Raw genomic sequence first — 16,267 nt, 5'->3', positions numbered from 1 at the left:
GACTACAGGAGAGATCTCCACAATCTTTCTCTGGTTCAGACATATGATCTGTTTACTCCAGCAGAGATCCTACTATGGCTGCAGGGAAAAGGATGGTATTGGAGAGGTCCTTTCACCACATAGTGGTGTGTGGGGGGTCTCAACCAGGGGATCATTCTTGCTCTGTTTATTGCATATTGAACTTCGCAGTTCTTTTGTTTTTGTTTGTTGCCCTTCTTCTTCACTGACATCCTGTATTCCCGGGAGCAAAAAATGGAAGCTCTGGGTTGACTGTTACCACTGACACGACTTTTAGACTTCAGCTCCAAGGCCCGTTTCACAATATATGAAGAAGCAAAAATCAATGGTTCTTGCCTGCCAATAAGTTTAAGAAAATAGGTTATGGAAATGAACGCACTCTAGAATTGAGAACTGGACAAGCCATTGGCGGCAGTTGAACCGAGGCAGAGGAGGATTTCTTCCACACCCCCTGGTTACAGCTTAGATAGTCTGCTCTTCAGGAACTTGCTGTGAAACACTGAGATGACTCATCCATCCATAGCTGGGGATTTTTCGTTGGAAACTCTCTGCCAAATAATTCCCTTGCTGCCTAGGTGCTGCGTGCTTGGAGAGAGTGAAACCTTTTGCTTTGGTTTGGAAGGCACAAGGCAGGCTGGCTTGTTTTGGAGGTGGAGGGGCTGATAAATGGTGCTGACTGGGTGTAGTCTTGACAACATGAAAATGTTTCAATGTCGAAGGACAGAATTCCACACTGCATCACTGTGGGTAGGTGAAGCAGAGTGAAGCTAACGGAATAGTCTGATATTGTAAACAGATCTTCAGCTCTTCTCTTGCCATTAGCAAAGAAGCTTTAACGGAAAAAAAATCATGATTCTCCTCTGTAAGCTAGCTCAGCTCAGCCTTGGCAACTTTAAGATGGGTGGACTTCAACTCCCAGAATTCCCCAACCAGCTGGGAGTTGAAGTCCACCCATCTTAAAGTTGCCAAGGCTGAGAAATGCTGAGCTAGGCTATTCTTGTGCTTGTAGATGTAATAGAGCTGTAGGCAATAGGATACACACATCACTGGAATAAAGAGACCAGACTTGGGGATAGGAATAGCAATCCTGAATCTCATCACATCCAGAATCTGGCTCACTTTTTACTTTCCCCTTAAAGGTATTAATCTCCTCACAATTAACTGGCTGCTGCATCTTCCTCTCCTTGTAGAAGGGCATGTTATTTCTTGGTAGTTCTGAAATAAACCTGATCCACCTCTGAGTTTCCACTCTGTTCCCTGCCCCCTTCCTGTCTTTGGCTGCCGCTCATGTTTTTCCTAGTGCAGTTGTAGATCTTGTCAACAGCTAATCTTCTCAGCCTTCTCCTGCAGCACTCCCCAAAAGACTCTTGGCCCTTTTGTACTGTTCACCTCCTCCCTTTCAGGCTCTTCAACTGTTTGGCAGCTGACCAGCATTTGGGAGAGGTGAATGGTACAATTTTCCATACTGATGGCTTCCATACATGTGGGAGGCAGCAAGCCTGAAGTCCCCCACCGCTGTGCGCTGTGGAGTTTCTGCTGCCCATCCTGGGAAATCTCTTGCTGTGTGCCAAGGGTACTCTAGGTTAGCTACCACCCGCATGCACTATGGGATTCTCCTCAGCCCTCTTAAGAGCTGCCTAGCCTTTTCCTGTCATACAGAAGGAACGGAGAGAAGCTCCAAAGCAGCCCAGAGGAGAACAATACAGATGTTTTGCTTTGGTCTCAGAAGAATGAGGACCACTGTGGAGCATCTTTGAGAGGATGCTTCATTCAAAGTTTTGTGAAAGCAAAATTTTCTTTTAAAGGTTTTTCTAGCCTTAATGTATCTTCCAATTTCATCCCCAGAGCAACTCCCTGTGAAGTCGGTTGGACTGAGAGAGGGCAACAGGCCCAGGTCAACGGGTGAATTTCCGTGGCTGACTGTGGATTTGGACCTCCGTTTCTGTGGTCCTAGTTCAGCATCATAATCACTACATTGTGCTGACTCTGTTAGCAGTCTTTCTGGGCTGTTCCTGTATTGCAGTGTGTTGCAGTTCCAAAAGAAGCCTGCAAACTTGTCCTTGGAGCTGCAACAGGTTCTGGAAGCTGAAGGAGCCTCTAGAGCTGTACCTTAGAAAAAAAATAGAAGTTCTTGAGGCTTCAAGTATAAGTCATAAGTCTTCAGTTGATGTTTGAGCTATAAAAGAGGATTAAAAACATGAGCTCTCATGGTAGCTGTCAGTTTTACCCTGCATAATAGCTAAAAAGTGGGGTTTTAGTGTGGCTTGCAGTTTCATACATTATGAAACTATGTAGGAGAACCATTTGCCCTTTCATATTCTATGCTTGGCAGCAGTTTCCCTTAGATTGCTAATAACTGTGGTTGCTTATGTATTAGTGGTTGTGATCTTCTTAATAGAGTTTTACTGAAACCATTTATACTGCTGACCTGCTTTATGACTTATGGTTGCTACAATATTTGCACCTTTACTTTGTGATGATCGTGCTTTTAGTTAATTCGTAACACTTCAGAATTGCAAGCCACAATTATATAAAGGTAGACCACAGAAGCAGCATTGTCAGATCATCCAAAAGTTGCAAAGACTGCATAAATGAAAAAAATATTAAGCAGTTTTTTTACCACTCCGAATGAGTGACACTAATGGACTTTATGGAGAATATTTCATTAGAGTGCAATGTGTCTAATATATTTTGCATGTTATACAAGATGTTATCTGAGCACAAGTGCTCCATTACTCTGACTCTCTTCTATCAGCTTTGTTATGAAGCCTAATAATTTGCAAGAGGATCGGTTTTTTAATGCTTTCCGCTGCCCCTTGTTGGACAGGGAAGTGTTGCTCATAAAACAGACAAGTTGATTATAAATGCACAGGCCCAAAGACTGAGTTTACACTCTGTGCCATAAACCCTGGTAGATTTAACCATGATGTATTGAATATTACCTACCTAGCTGGGTTCAAACAATATGCTGAGCCAAAAATAAACACACAGTTGTACAAAGAGAATTTATTTTCAGCAGGGAGACAAAACTAAATGGAGGAGAGAAACTTAAATATCTGCTGTACTGGCAGGATAAACAGGGCAGAAGTGAAGTATAGAAATGAACAGGGGACCAGCTGCTGTCTTGTGGGGTTTCACGTATGTCATTAGCCTGCTGAATTCCAGCTAAATGCTGCTGTTCTGGCCCTTGTCTGTATCCTGAAGTAACAGAAGCTGGAAAGGAGCTTGTGCCAATGTTCCTAAGAGCAGATGCAGTGAAGTAGTTAGGGAGATGGGGCACAACTTTCCACTCTCGTATGCTAATAATTTCCACATGCATGTAAAACAAAATAAGGGAATGGAGAAAGAAGTCCCATATGGAGAAGCAGATGTGAGGCAGCTACCAGAGTGGTAAGTTGAGATGATAATGGTTTTATTGTCTGAATGCTTTTCTGCCTTGGCTTCCCACATTTTCGACACAACCCTGATTGGAGATGCTTAACTGGCGCACAGAGCTTGGACCAATCCCAGAATGTGCAGCCAGGTGGGTTGGTCTGGTCCCAGCCTAATGGACTAAACTGATAATAGAGCAGCCCTGTAAACAGGACACTCCACCCTGCCACTGCTTCTCTTGCAAGCCATCTTTTTCTTGAAGTAGGCATTGTTTTGCAGCCTCTGGTGTATTGTTAGGTTGTGTTGCTTTGACTGGGACAGGAAAGTGCTTCAGACCAGCTGTGGATCTGTTATCTTTCCAGCTCTGCTAACAGTGTGCAGCCACTGATTCCCAGATATCTTTGCCAGAAGTAGTTCCAATCATTGACTTACTTGTCAGCCTTAGGTTACTGAGAAGGGGGACTGTGGATCTCTTCAGTTTGAAGAGAGACTGCCTTTTGTGTCACACTCGGGAAAGAGAGTTTTCAGGCTGAAGAAGGAATGCTTCCAAGCAAGCTTTATGTTTAGGCATACCCTTCTGAAACTGAGTGCATGTGCCTCAAATAGACCCTGATGTGTAGTCAACAGCCAGTCAAGAGAGGCCTTAAATAGCTGCTGAACTGTTATGAGTCAGGAGCTCTGAACAGGAGCTGCCAGAGATCTCTTTGGCAGCAGACCAGGAGATCCCTACTTTACTTATGAGTGCATATTAATTTATGTGTAAATGAAAAGCAAACAATCCCCTGCCTGGGGCTTTAGTTAGCGTTTTTCTCTACTTAAATGCAGTCGCTGGGAGCATAATGGTTGGGAATGAGCAGTGAGCCAGGAAATCTTGGCTTTACAGCTTCTTTATCAGAATCAGTAGATGTCTTTGTGCAGATTTTCCCCTCCTTAGGACAGGGTTAACAGTGGCCCATGTTAGGTGAAAGCAGGATGTTGTCAGCTTTACTGATGGAATGAATGCTTCTTAAGTGCTAATGTAATTCATAAAATAAATGTGAAGAGGTTAACTCAGGAGGCTTTTCCAAATGACTTTTTAAAAACAGTTTGTCATTCACACTGGTGTCAGCTTCTTGCTGAGAGTGCAATAGCATTTTCCCACGTAATTTGGGAGATTCAAAATGAAGCCGAAAAAGAAACAAAAAGCTGCCTCTTTTCAGTAAGGTTTTTAGATACAGCGTGAGAAAAGGTGTGCACAGTGAAGATTAAACAGTTCTCTTCTTAGGACAAGAAAACTGGTAGGCACCACAATATTGTGTAGCATATTTTATTTTCAGCACTGAGTGGGTTGTTTTCTGCTTGAATGGTTTAGGGAGGGGTGAACTCCTTAGTCAATTGTGCCGGGAGCAGTAGTTGTGCAACCTATAGAAAGCCATAAGTTTCCCTTTGCCTCTTTTATAAACAATGGTTTGGCATGGCCACATTCCCTACAGGTACTTGCATCTTAGTTCAGCTTTCCCCAACCCTGTACCCTCCAGAAGTGTTGTACTTGAACTTTTATTACCCCTGCTGGTATAGCCACTGGTTCAGGATGCAGGGAGTTGTAGTCCTTGTACACCTGGAGATCCCATGTCGGGGAAGAGAGCTGAGAAATTCACTAGTTTCCATAAAGGTTGATGTCTCTAAAGGGAAATGGAAAAAATTGCTGTGTATGACTGCTGATGATAAATGTGGTGGCTGTGGCCTTTGGCACTACAAACAATGTATAAAATGGTCTTGCACTGATATTACTAGGGAAATGGTAATTTTTTTCAGAAAAATGTCTAAAGTTACTAGGCTTTGCAAACAGTAATAGGGGAGGAGAGATAATCGGCAGGCCCAGCCTAAAAATAAGGGAGGAAATTGCATTCTTGTTGACTTGAGAAGCAGTTGGGAAATGAATATATTTAGATGCAATTAGATTTCTATCCCAAGGGCTGAGTGTTACCACATCTTGTCTCATATTTCATCTTTACTCCTCTGGGGAAGATTCAACTGAGAGAAGGCATGAGTTGCCCAAGGCCACTGGGTAAGCTAATTTATTGGTAGCTTCTCACTCTGAGTCTTGGATTTGGATTGCGGGGCTCAGGAAACTTTATTTAAATTGCTTAGTTGTAAAGTGTTTCACATAAACTTCATATTCAGTTTTTTATCTCCGCTTGCTGTTGATGTATATTTTAAAAGGAGAAGGTAGCAGTTCATATTTACTTTCATACAATGCATATTTACTAAGGCTGGAGAAAGGAAAAAATGCTGCTGGCTCTTGCTGCCAAGAAGTTATTTGTTCTCTGTCTTCTCACCCCACTGTTAGTTGTTAGTTTGGCTCTCAGAGAGGCTGTGATATAATTCTTTTTTAAAAAAAAAAAAAGCTGTTTGTGTCTTTCAGAAATCTAGGGCTTGGAAGTTATGTTCAGTTAAAGACATTTGATTACTGCAAAGAGCTAGTAAAATCAATTTAAAAAAGAATGCTCAGTCAGTTGATACTATGTCATTCGTTGAAGTACCATTTTTTAAGCGTTCATTGCTGAAGTACCATTTTTTAAGCTTGTCTCTGAAATGTGTGGCAACCACTTTGATTTGAAGGGTTGTATGTGCTTTTCCTCCATCCATACCACCATCATGCTGGGGGAAAAGGACATGTGCAGTTGGGATTGGTAGACTTCTGGGAAGTGCAGTGGTATATGCTAACAGTGGGGGATGGAAAGCTATTTGTGGCTGGCTATGCAGGAAGCCACAAAGCCTAGAATAATAATTGAGAGTAGATGTGACAAGGAGTGTATAAGCTGCTGCTGAAAGCAGTCTGATAGAAGTGGTGCTTGCATTTTTTAGCGACCTATTAATTCATTCTTACTTTTTTTCCTTTCCTATTGTCTAGCTAGTGTTCCATGTGCTGCTGGCCCTGCTGAAAAGGCCTATCGGAACAGACCTCCCAGAGTACGGCGCACTTCATCATTAGATACCATCCTTGGATCATATCTTATGGGCCAGTGGCCTCGGGATGCTGAAGGAGTTCTCTTGCCACATATGAGTGACAAATCTACCCAGGTACTGGGGCTATGCTTCAACTCACAGAAGGATCATACAACATGGGAGCAGGTATCAAAGAGAAACAGAGAAGGAGTTGGAAATCAAGAGAGCTAAATATTGTCTATCAATTTTGCTATCTAATTTGGCTTCTTAAAAATCAGAGGTGATCATTATGTGTTTCAATGCAGCCTTTAAATCAAAATACCTAATATTAATTAAAAAGGAAGAGGGGTTGCAAATTCAAAAATCAACCTTTTGCCCTTGTATCTTTAGCCCTTATACTTGTCCCTTGTTTAGATACACCCCGCCAGTACCGTCCAAATCCTGTACAATTCTGTCTCCAGTCAGACTATGTTCCACATAGCCAAACATATGCAATGCCAAGTTTAGGAGATGTTTTCCTTCATCTCCTAGTGATGATTGTCCCTAGTCATTGCTAGAGTTCCTAGTATTCCATTCTGCAGTATGTGTTACACAACTACAGAAATGTGGTTTCTGGTGCGGTTTAGGTGTCCTAGGAACCCCAGCTTTTATCTGACTTGAAAAATAAACATTGTAATCTACATGGCTAAAATTGTACAGACATGCTTCATGAAAAATATGAAATGAAAAAGGAGATATTTGCTCAACACTTACCATTCTTTACCCAATTTTAGGGGGAGATGGGCAGTGATAGAAATGTGAATAATAAATAAAATAATAAATAAATTTCAATCACATATACCCTGTCCTCTTTTACAGCAGCCATGTCTATTGCAACAAAAGCAAGAATTTGTGGGACCTTTAAAAATAGATTTATTGCATACGTTATGCGGTGGCACTGCGGGTTAAACTGCTGAGCTTGCCAATCGGAAGGTCGGTGGTTCGAATCCATGTGACGGGGTGAGCTCCCGTTGCTAGTCCCAGCTCCTGCCAACCTAGCAGTTCAAAAACATGCAAATGTGAGTAGATTAATAGGTACCACTTCGGCGGGCAGGTAACGGTGTTCTGTTTAGTCATGCCGGCCACATGACCACGGAAGCGTCTACGGACAAATGCCGGCTCTTCGGCTTTGAAACGGAGATGAGCACCGCCCCCTAGAGTCGGACACGACTGGACTTAATGTCAAGGGATACTTTACCTTTACCTGTCATGAACTAGAGCCTGCTTTATCAATACATTGATTATCTGTTTATATCTCAAATCAAATCAACTTTAGGCCATGAAAGTTTATACCATAGTAAATTCTGTTAGTCTTTAACGTGCCACAATAATCTGTATAATAATTAGATTAGTAGGCAAGCAAACCAAAGTGTCTTCAGTCCATATAATTTAGGGGTAGATAGCTTATGATCCCCAGATTCCTTTTTTGCAGCTATTTTCATTGTCTGTTGCTGAAAACAGATAGTATACTGTCTTGCATTTTGAGATAGGAAACATACAAAAACAGTAGTGAATGCCCTGAAACGGGTTTAACATACATTTTAAAATGAAGAAAACTCCCCCAAGAGCCCCGGGAAGAAAAACTATAAAACGTTTCTTTTATTTTACATAATTGTTTGCTTGTTGGGATCCATTGGTTGCTTGTCACCAAAAGGTTGTCTATTCATGGTCAACAAAAGTATATCTAATAGCTGGACTCAACTATCATCTTATGCTGATTCTCAGAGATACAAGGATTATGCATCTGATTATTCAGTGTGTCCTGTCCCCAAGTGCTAAGTTGTGTAAGTGGTAATTATTTTTTCAAAATCCATGTCAGTATTCTACAATGTATTATGGTATACTTGCAAAACCATTGTGCATCAGCAAATGAAGGCAAGAGAATTGTCCTTACTCTATCCATATCAGCTCAAAAGGTATCATTGTAAAATGATAAATATGCTATATGATTTTCTCAACTTTTTGACCCTGAAGGAACCCTTGAAATATTTTTCAGGCCTTGGGGAACCCCTGCACATTCAAGCTCAAGTATAGGCCAGCAGTTACAAAATTATTATATTTGTTTCATGTCTAGGCCTGTATATATGCGTTAACAGTGTTCTTAAACTAAAAATAATGAAACTTACCTCTTTATTGTGAAGTTGCCCAAATTCAAAATAATTTTTTAAATAAATCATGATCTCCCAGGGAACCCCTAGTGACCTCTTGTGAAACCCTAGGGTTCCATGGAACCCTGCTTGAGAAATCCTGTGTGTGTGAGAGAGAGAGAGAGATGGAGAGAGAAGTGCCTCAACACATAGATGCTATACATCTAAAATAAGTAAACAGTAAGGAATTTAATATGGTATGGATGATGGTAAATGCATTTCATGGCAAAGCTGAATGCCCCAGTCTACTGCAAGCGGTTCTGTAAGCAGAAGTGGATTTTCCGATTATGAGGGTGCAAGAAAAAAAGGAGTTGCAGTCAACTAATCACAAGCATGTGGAATCCTGATGCTTGCTCCCCAATAAACTGCAAATGTTTAGTCATAGGAGCAACAGCACTGCCCGTCTTTGTTTCCTCTGTGAGTCATGGCAATAAAACAAATCAGACTGCAGATATACAATCCCCAGAGAAGTGTTAAAATTTCTGCAGGTTCTGTGAGAAGCTGCAAGATTTAAGCAGCTTTGAGAGAGGATGCTATGTTAGTTTGTTGTAACAAAGTTGATAGGGAACTAGTTGAAACCTAACAAATTGATTATGACAACACTGTGTGCCACAAAGGCTTCTACCATAATTAATGTGTTAGCCTTCAAAGCAGGATCTAAACAAGAATTTCTAAGCTAATGTGTGTATAAACCCATTGATAGCATCTGTATCCAGGCTGTTGGGGTGTCATAGTCTAGTCTCTTTGTAGCTTTCTAAGAAATCCCTCCTTCTCCCTCCTCCTCTTTGCTTCTCCTGGTTGGAGGCAATGCTTGACTTGCCTTGGCTTTGTTGCAGAGGCAGCTGGCCTTTGGCCTCTCCTTCTGGAACAGTCTTAAAGATAGGGTTTTTTTTCAGCTCTGCTTGCTGCTTTGGGCCAAAATTCTTTATATAATGCTTCTGGGCTAAACGCCATGCACTACTTTAAAAATGAAGACTCTTGTGATGGGATATCTTGCTCAGCATGAGGCTGGTGCACTCCTGGATGGAGTGGGAAGCCTCTAGTACTCAGGGAGCACTTAACAACTTCTAAATATTTCTGGAGAATAACACATGGCCTTTCTGAAAGAAAGAGTAATCTCAGTCAGTTCACCAGAGATTAATTTAGCATTTTTAATTTCACTGGATTCAAAAAATACATTACAAAATGTGGAGTGCTGAGAAGAAGGGACCATGTAGCTACACTGACATACAACTCAAGCTGTAACAGATAGATGCCTATTACATTTTTTGCAACTTTATAAGACAGAAGCTCAAAGTACTTTACTTTCAACTCCTTCATTTGAAACTCTATACATCTACCACTAAATTAAATGAATTCCATTGTAAAAACTACGAACTACAAATGTAGCACAAACTCTTAAATTACAGCATACCATTGCCATATTGTCTGAATTAGGATGTGTGTCCTTTTCCCAGCAGTCAGAATTGGAAGCTTATAGTTAGTTTGGTTTCAGCTTCTCATCCCAGCTTTGTTTGAGAGAATCATGTGAGAGATCCTGTTTGGCCAAGAAGACAAACAGATCCAGAAACAAGCTTCTGCAGACTAGACTTCCTGCAGGCAGGAGGAAGCAAAGAGAATCGAATTAGCAACATGTAGAAAGTGCCTTATTTGCAGCAAATTCTCCCTTGTCGTGACATATAAATGAAGCCACTATGGTGATGAGCTTGCAGCGAGGGTATACTATGCCATTCCTTATGTAATGACTATTTTTCAGTATCTAAACAAAATCACATAGTTTACTAGTTTCCTTACTTGTGGCATGCTGGTCTTCTGTATGGAAGGATAGGGAATTATTGGTAGGAGCTTTCTGTCTTGTCAACACCAAATACATAATTTAAAGCAGTATAACCTAAATGTAGACTTAATACATGATGAGGCCTAGGCCTTTTGTCTCCTGTGATGATGGAACATGCAGACAATGTGGTCTCTACTACTTATACTAGCTAGATAGGTACATGCTAAAGAAGGTAGTGGGTCTGGATTGAGCTATGTAGGTCTCAGTATGCAAGGCAGGCGGTGTATAATCTTTGCAGAGTGCCCTTAACAAATATGCAGACCTGCCAGTCAACTAAGTTCTTTATTGAGCCAACTGAGATCTAGAAACTTGGGGCAACATGACTCAGGGCCTATCACATTTTACATCTCTTATAACAAAATTGGGTTGAGAGAGTTAGCTTACTAGCCAGCTTTGATTGAGCTGTGGACATGATTACTAGTCTTTGTTCTCTGAAGCCTTCCAAATACATTAGGTTTTAACTCCTATAATCGCCAGATAGCATTGGCCTTACTGATTGGAGATTATGGAAATTGAAATCCAACACATCTGCAGGGCACCAGAATATTTATTTATTAACAGGTCTTGCCCAACTACAAATGGCTAACGTCTAAATAAAAACTCATAAAAGAATAGCCATTATTACATAACAATCATAACATAAAACAAGTGACTATTCATGTGGACATTCTTTTCTAGGGAGCCAGATCTTTGTTGCTTAACAAAAAGATAAGAGTGTAGGGAGGGTGTCATACAGACCTCATGGGGCAGCATATTCCATAGAGAGGGCAGATATGAAAGGGCCTGTTTCTGAGTCCATCCCCACCTTGATCTGCTAAGAAGGAGGAACTCAAAGCCTACCTTCATGGATGGATCAAACAGGATGGACCTTCTGGAATCCAACAGGTGGCCTGGAACTGAGCTATGTAACAACCAATAGTTTGAATGAAGAAAGGTATTTCAACCCTCTACATATCTATTTCCCCTATGAGCAACATGCTGGTTTGACTGCATGCATACATGCACTCACACACAATGAGCTGTAGCGAAAAGGTACCCACAATCTGTAAGATCATACAGATATACCTTCCTTCTCTGCACATTTTGCGGTTGCTGTGTGTGGCTTGCTATCTGCTGTAAACATGCAAGACATTTTAAAGCTTTGGGGATGAGACTTTTGAGGTATGCCTTTCCTGCAGATTATCTGTCCTTGTGGTTTTCAGACTTGATTGCTTCTCAAAGCACTTTTCTCCTCTTCTTTCCTGCTTGGAAGAAGCTGTTTTGACCACTAGCATAAAGACTTTGGAAACTTTCTATCACACCATAGAAGGCTTCGCCTTGAGATACGGTGTTTAAAGTCAAACCGCCCTAGGACAGTCTGTATTGTTTCAACTTCTGAGTGGAATTCCCCTAAACCCATCAACTCCAAACCAGATCTTATGTACTACTATATTCAGCTGAGACTAGAGACAGCTTGTGCCTTGCTGTCTACTGAAACTGATGTGACAAGCATGAAATCCACCAGCCAGTTAATTATCTTGACTGACTTGCTATTGGCATGTCTGCCCTCCAGAGAGTAGGTTATTCAGTGACTCTGGACTGCTAGGCAGTCCCCATACTGTCTTTTCCAGGCACAGTTAAGATTTATTTACTTACTTATCTGTTGTACTTGTATGCTACCCATTTCCAAATGCTCATTATTTTATTTAAAAATAAAAAGTCAAGAATATATAAAACCAGAAAGGATAAAAACTTATGTGCCCACGAACCCCACCTTCAGTCATTACACCCTCTCCTCACCCTGTGCAAGACAGAACAAGTCTGTACAGCTTTCCTAAAGCCAAGGAGGGACCAAGATTTCCTACTTTGGCAGGAAATTTACTGAGTCTGTACTTGCTGAATACAGTGATTTCAATAAGCTTTCTGTGATGCTCTTTAAAATTATCGTAGGCTTTAGAGTTTCAACAGTCGCTAATCAATTAAACATTTTCTTGGCCTACTGAAGAACTGGTATAGGAGGGGCAAAAAAATGCATTTTTGGCTCCTTCCTGTAACAGGCTGCCTGATTTCAATGTTGGGCACAGAGGAGGGTTGAAAGTGAGGTTCTCTCTTGGTTGCCAATTTTACCCAGCAGGTGCTGAAATACATACTTGCAGTTGATTAGACTCTGCCTTCTTTTATGGTGGGGGGCAGAGGCAGAAAGAAATAAATCTCCTTGGGTTTTAAACAAATCATGGGGAAGGAAATTTGTGTAATGTAGTTTAAAGCAGAGCTGCAGAACTGGAGATCCCAAGTTCTAACCAAGTTGCAGTTTTTAATGTGGTAGGAAAGAACTATTAAATACTTACTGGGAAGTAATGACATTTGTTATAAGTAGAGTTATACTATAAGTGAAAATTAAATTTTCTGGCTCCATCCAGTACATTTTGAATATGGGATGCACTCAAAGGCCAAATATGGCCCTCTGTACAGAAAAAGTTTTGAACCCCATGATACACACTCCTATACCAGTTGAACTGTCTTCAACTAAGATACATACTCCAGATAAATTTATAGTGCGGTAATGCACTGAACCCTTGCTTCTTGAACCCTTGGATATCGTCAGCATATAGGTCAGTGTTTCTCAACCCTGGCCGCTTGAAGATGTGTGGACTTCAACTCCCAGGATTCCTCAGCCAGCATGGCTGGCTGGGGAATTCTGGGAGTTGAAGTCCACACATCTTCAAGAGGCTAAGGTTGAGAAACACTGACATAGATACTCAGTTTTCTTCTCAGACTGTTTTCTGGGGAAGCCTAGGATGGAGGTGTGTGTGGGGACGTGGCTGTTCTTGAGGATTCCATCTTTGCATTGATAGAAACAGAGAAATGAACTTTGGATGTAACTGGTCTATCTACTGAAGCATGGTGTGGGTTTTCTTCATAGAGGCCAGCTCAGCAGTTTGAAAGCCAGTCACTGGGACAGGAAGCTCTTCCACATTGATTTGAGGCAAGGATTTGTGTTTGGCATCAGGGCCAGAGGTTTTTATCACACTTCTGTAGCTTGGCGTGAGCCTCCCTCGTTTGCTTGGGTGGAATTGCCTTCCATGGCTGACAACTTCTGTAATTGGTCAATTACTTTTTTTTTTATTATTCTGTGGAGTCATGGCCACAGTGATAATTAGGTGTTGCTGGTATTTGCTTTTGCCCTAAAATGCTTGCTAAACAAAAGGGAGGTCACTTTTCACACAGCATTAACACAGTACTTGTGGGTACTTCTAGCAGAGGAGGGGCCTTTGGCAAACAGTATTTAGCCCCTTGTCTGCAGCTCAGCTCCTTATCCTTGCTAAGCCTTTTCTCTGGGAATGTTGTTCCTTGGCTGCTAAACTCTTGCAGTTGCTGAGCTGCTGAGGCTGTGCCATCCATTGTCACTGCAAGGTTCTTCAACATAGCTTGCAGAAACAGCTGCTAGGCTTCTATTTTATAACAACTACTCTGTTGAAGGTCAGTTTTGTGTGCTGGAAAGGCCCCTTATGCTCTTTTGGCAGCTTGTCTAGCGGAAACTTGGGTTACAAAATGAATTCTCCTGAAACCACCTCTAGATCTGGAAATTAGAGAATTAGGCTGAGAATTAGGCTCCATATCAAAGATATGGAGAAAATCTTGATAATTGTGATGGATACTTAGAAACATGGAAATACAAGTGTTTTAGCAGCTCAGTCCCCTTAACTGTTGGAAGAAGGTATGTTCCTTCTTAGTTGATACTGTAAATGTGGAGTATGGAATGCATAATCTAGCAAGAAATATACCTGGCAGTACTCTACCCTTTTGGATGTTGCAATCACCTTCACTTCTCCAACACTGGGCACGGGATGTACCTGTCAGCCATAGTTGCATGGAAGCTACTTGACAGCAGTTGCAGGGAAGGGCAATGCTGCTTAATTGAACGGGTTTTTCTTTACAGAAGTGTATATTTTCTTACAGCAGTCTTGCAGATGATAGTGATAATGAATAATAATTGCCAGATACCCTTCAGTGGCTGATCCTTATCTTCAAACAGAGTTCTTATATCCGTCTTCCTCAAACTGGTTCTCTCCAGGTGTTTTGGAGTTCAACTCCCATGATTCCCCAACCAAAATCCCAAAGGGGAAGGTTGCCCTTGCACTGAGACTGCCACTAAGACTTGAGTCTATGCGACCTAGTTTTTTTTTCTTATTCCACCTGGTCTCTCATTGCTGGCTCTAAGAGTGACCTCCTACTGCAAAGTATGGGAAAGTTTGATGTACCTGTGAAAATTGAGTAGGTGGGATTTGAAATATATTTGGGCTCATATATCTGCAGTGTTGTTTATTTAATGTAGCTTTTCTCAATTTTGGTACCTTTCAGATATGCTAGGACTGCAGTTCCCAGAATTCCTAGCCAGTATGAGTAGAATAACTTAATATGCTGGCGGGGGAATTCTGGGAGTTGAAGGCCACACATCTGAAAGTTGCTAAGGTTGAGAAACACTGACTTGACGTATTTAGAGGGCACCAGATTTCCAGCCTTTCTGCTAAGGCACCCAAGAAGACTTTATAATTTTAAAACACTCAGGGCGTAGAAGTGCTGATGGAACAAGCTCCTCTTGGATATCAGTACTTCAAGTTTGGACATGCAAGATTTTCTTCCCTGAAATCACTTCTAGGATTATTCTCATGGAGGAAAAGTTATGAGAACTTTAATTTGAGGTTATCACCCTCCACCCAAAGAAGCATCTGATAGGAAAAAAGAAACCCCTCTTCCATGTTTCCTAAAAAATCTTGAGTGTTTTTTTCCATTCAAGGATGTATTATGTATGGTGTTTGCAGCAGCCAAAAAAAAAAATTATAGGAAAATGTGAACAATGCATGTGTGTTGCTTTGTTTTATAAAATGCATGTTTGATGTGCCACATGTGAGTACAAGGATCCCATGCACCGGGATTTGTGCTGTACACTTTTTTCCGTACAGGGAAGAGATTCATATTTTTCAATTCTGTGATTTTGGAATAATTCCACCATCACTATTCTTTCAGAATAGCTCTTAGGAAGAAAATTGCCATGTTGGAACTAACCTCTTTAAACTTCCAAATGTTGGTCCAATCAAATATTAATGAGATCCTCCCGTCCTCCCTCTTTGCAGACTCCAGTATCCTGGCATGAATCAGAGGTGGGAAAAGTTGCAGCTCATAAGCGATCTGCCTCATGGAATAGTGTGGATCATCGTAGAGAGGTAAGAGGTTCACTGGGCATTTCAAATACCATTTGTCTTACCACAGTGCAATGTGCAAAAGAGATTAAACTGCCAGAACACTTATTTAGTGGTGATATTTTATGTTCTTTTCTTGAAAACAAGAATGTGTTACTCTGCAGGTGGGTTTAGTCCATCTATTTTATTTTTTATTTTAAAAAGCATACACCCTATTCTGTGTTAGGCCAGTTGCAGAAGTGTATGAGTACTGCTTATAATCACTCTTTAAAAGGGAAGTATAACAAAAACAACAAAAATTATGACCCTTTGGAACTGGGGCTCAAAGATGGAATTTGTTTGCAAGGTTTGAAACATTGAAGTGGGTTTTGCTATGCTCTGATAACTTTAATTGCATGTATTTATTTCTGTCTAGTCTATTACCTAACAAATACTGGAATGCTTGTTTTTGTCTACCAAAGTCCATACAGTGAGATAATTCTTAAAGTATCTTTTTATTAATTTGCATTAAAGTCCAATTAATGCAATATCTAATTAAAAATATTTATTTATTTATTTGATTGATTGATTGATATGTTTGCCCATCTCACATATGTGACTCTGGGAAGCTTACAATAGATAAAAACGCATATAATACAGAAAACAAAGGCACATAACAGCCGGGAATCATAAAAACCACCATTAATATAGCCAGGAGACAAGCTCCATCCCATATCCCGGGCCCCAGGCTTGGAGGCAAAACCAAG

At 41.0% G+C, this 16,267-nt stretch overlaps 1 protein-coding gene across 3 annotated transcripts in view; it reads left to right on the top strand.

The window, feature by feature from the left end:
* FAM117A (family with sequence similarity 117 member A) overlaps positions 1-16,267 on the top strand; it is a 31,107-nt gene that overhangs the window by 7,250 nt on the left and 7,590 nt on the right. For 2 of the 3 annotated variants that reach the window (XM_063300852.1, XM_063300850.1), the window contains exons 2-3: positions 6,284-6,504; positions 15,456-15,545. In XM_063300852.1, coding sequence (XP_063156922.1) covers positions 6,284-6,504; positions 15,456-15,545 — 311 coding nt within the window. The remainder of the gene's footprint in view (positions 1-6,283; positions 6,505-15,455; positions 15,546-16,267) is intronic. The other variant, XM_063300851.1, reaches the window with a different exon arrangement.

This window comes from Candoia aspera, chromosome 4, assembly GCF_035149785.1.
Source record: "Candoia aspera isolate rCanAsp1 chromosome 4, rCanAsp1.hap2, whole genome shotgun sequence".
Lineage (NCBI taxonomy): Eukaryota > Metazoa > Chordata > Lepidosauria > Squamata > Boidae > Candoia > Candoia aspera.
This window is presented reverse-complemented; position numbering and strand designations above follow the sequence as displayed.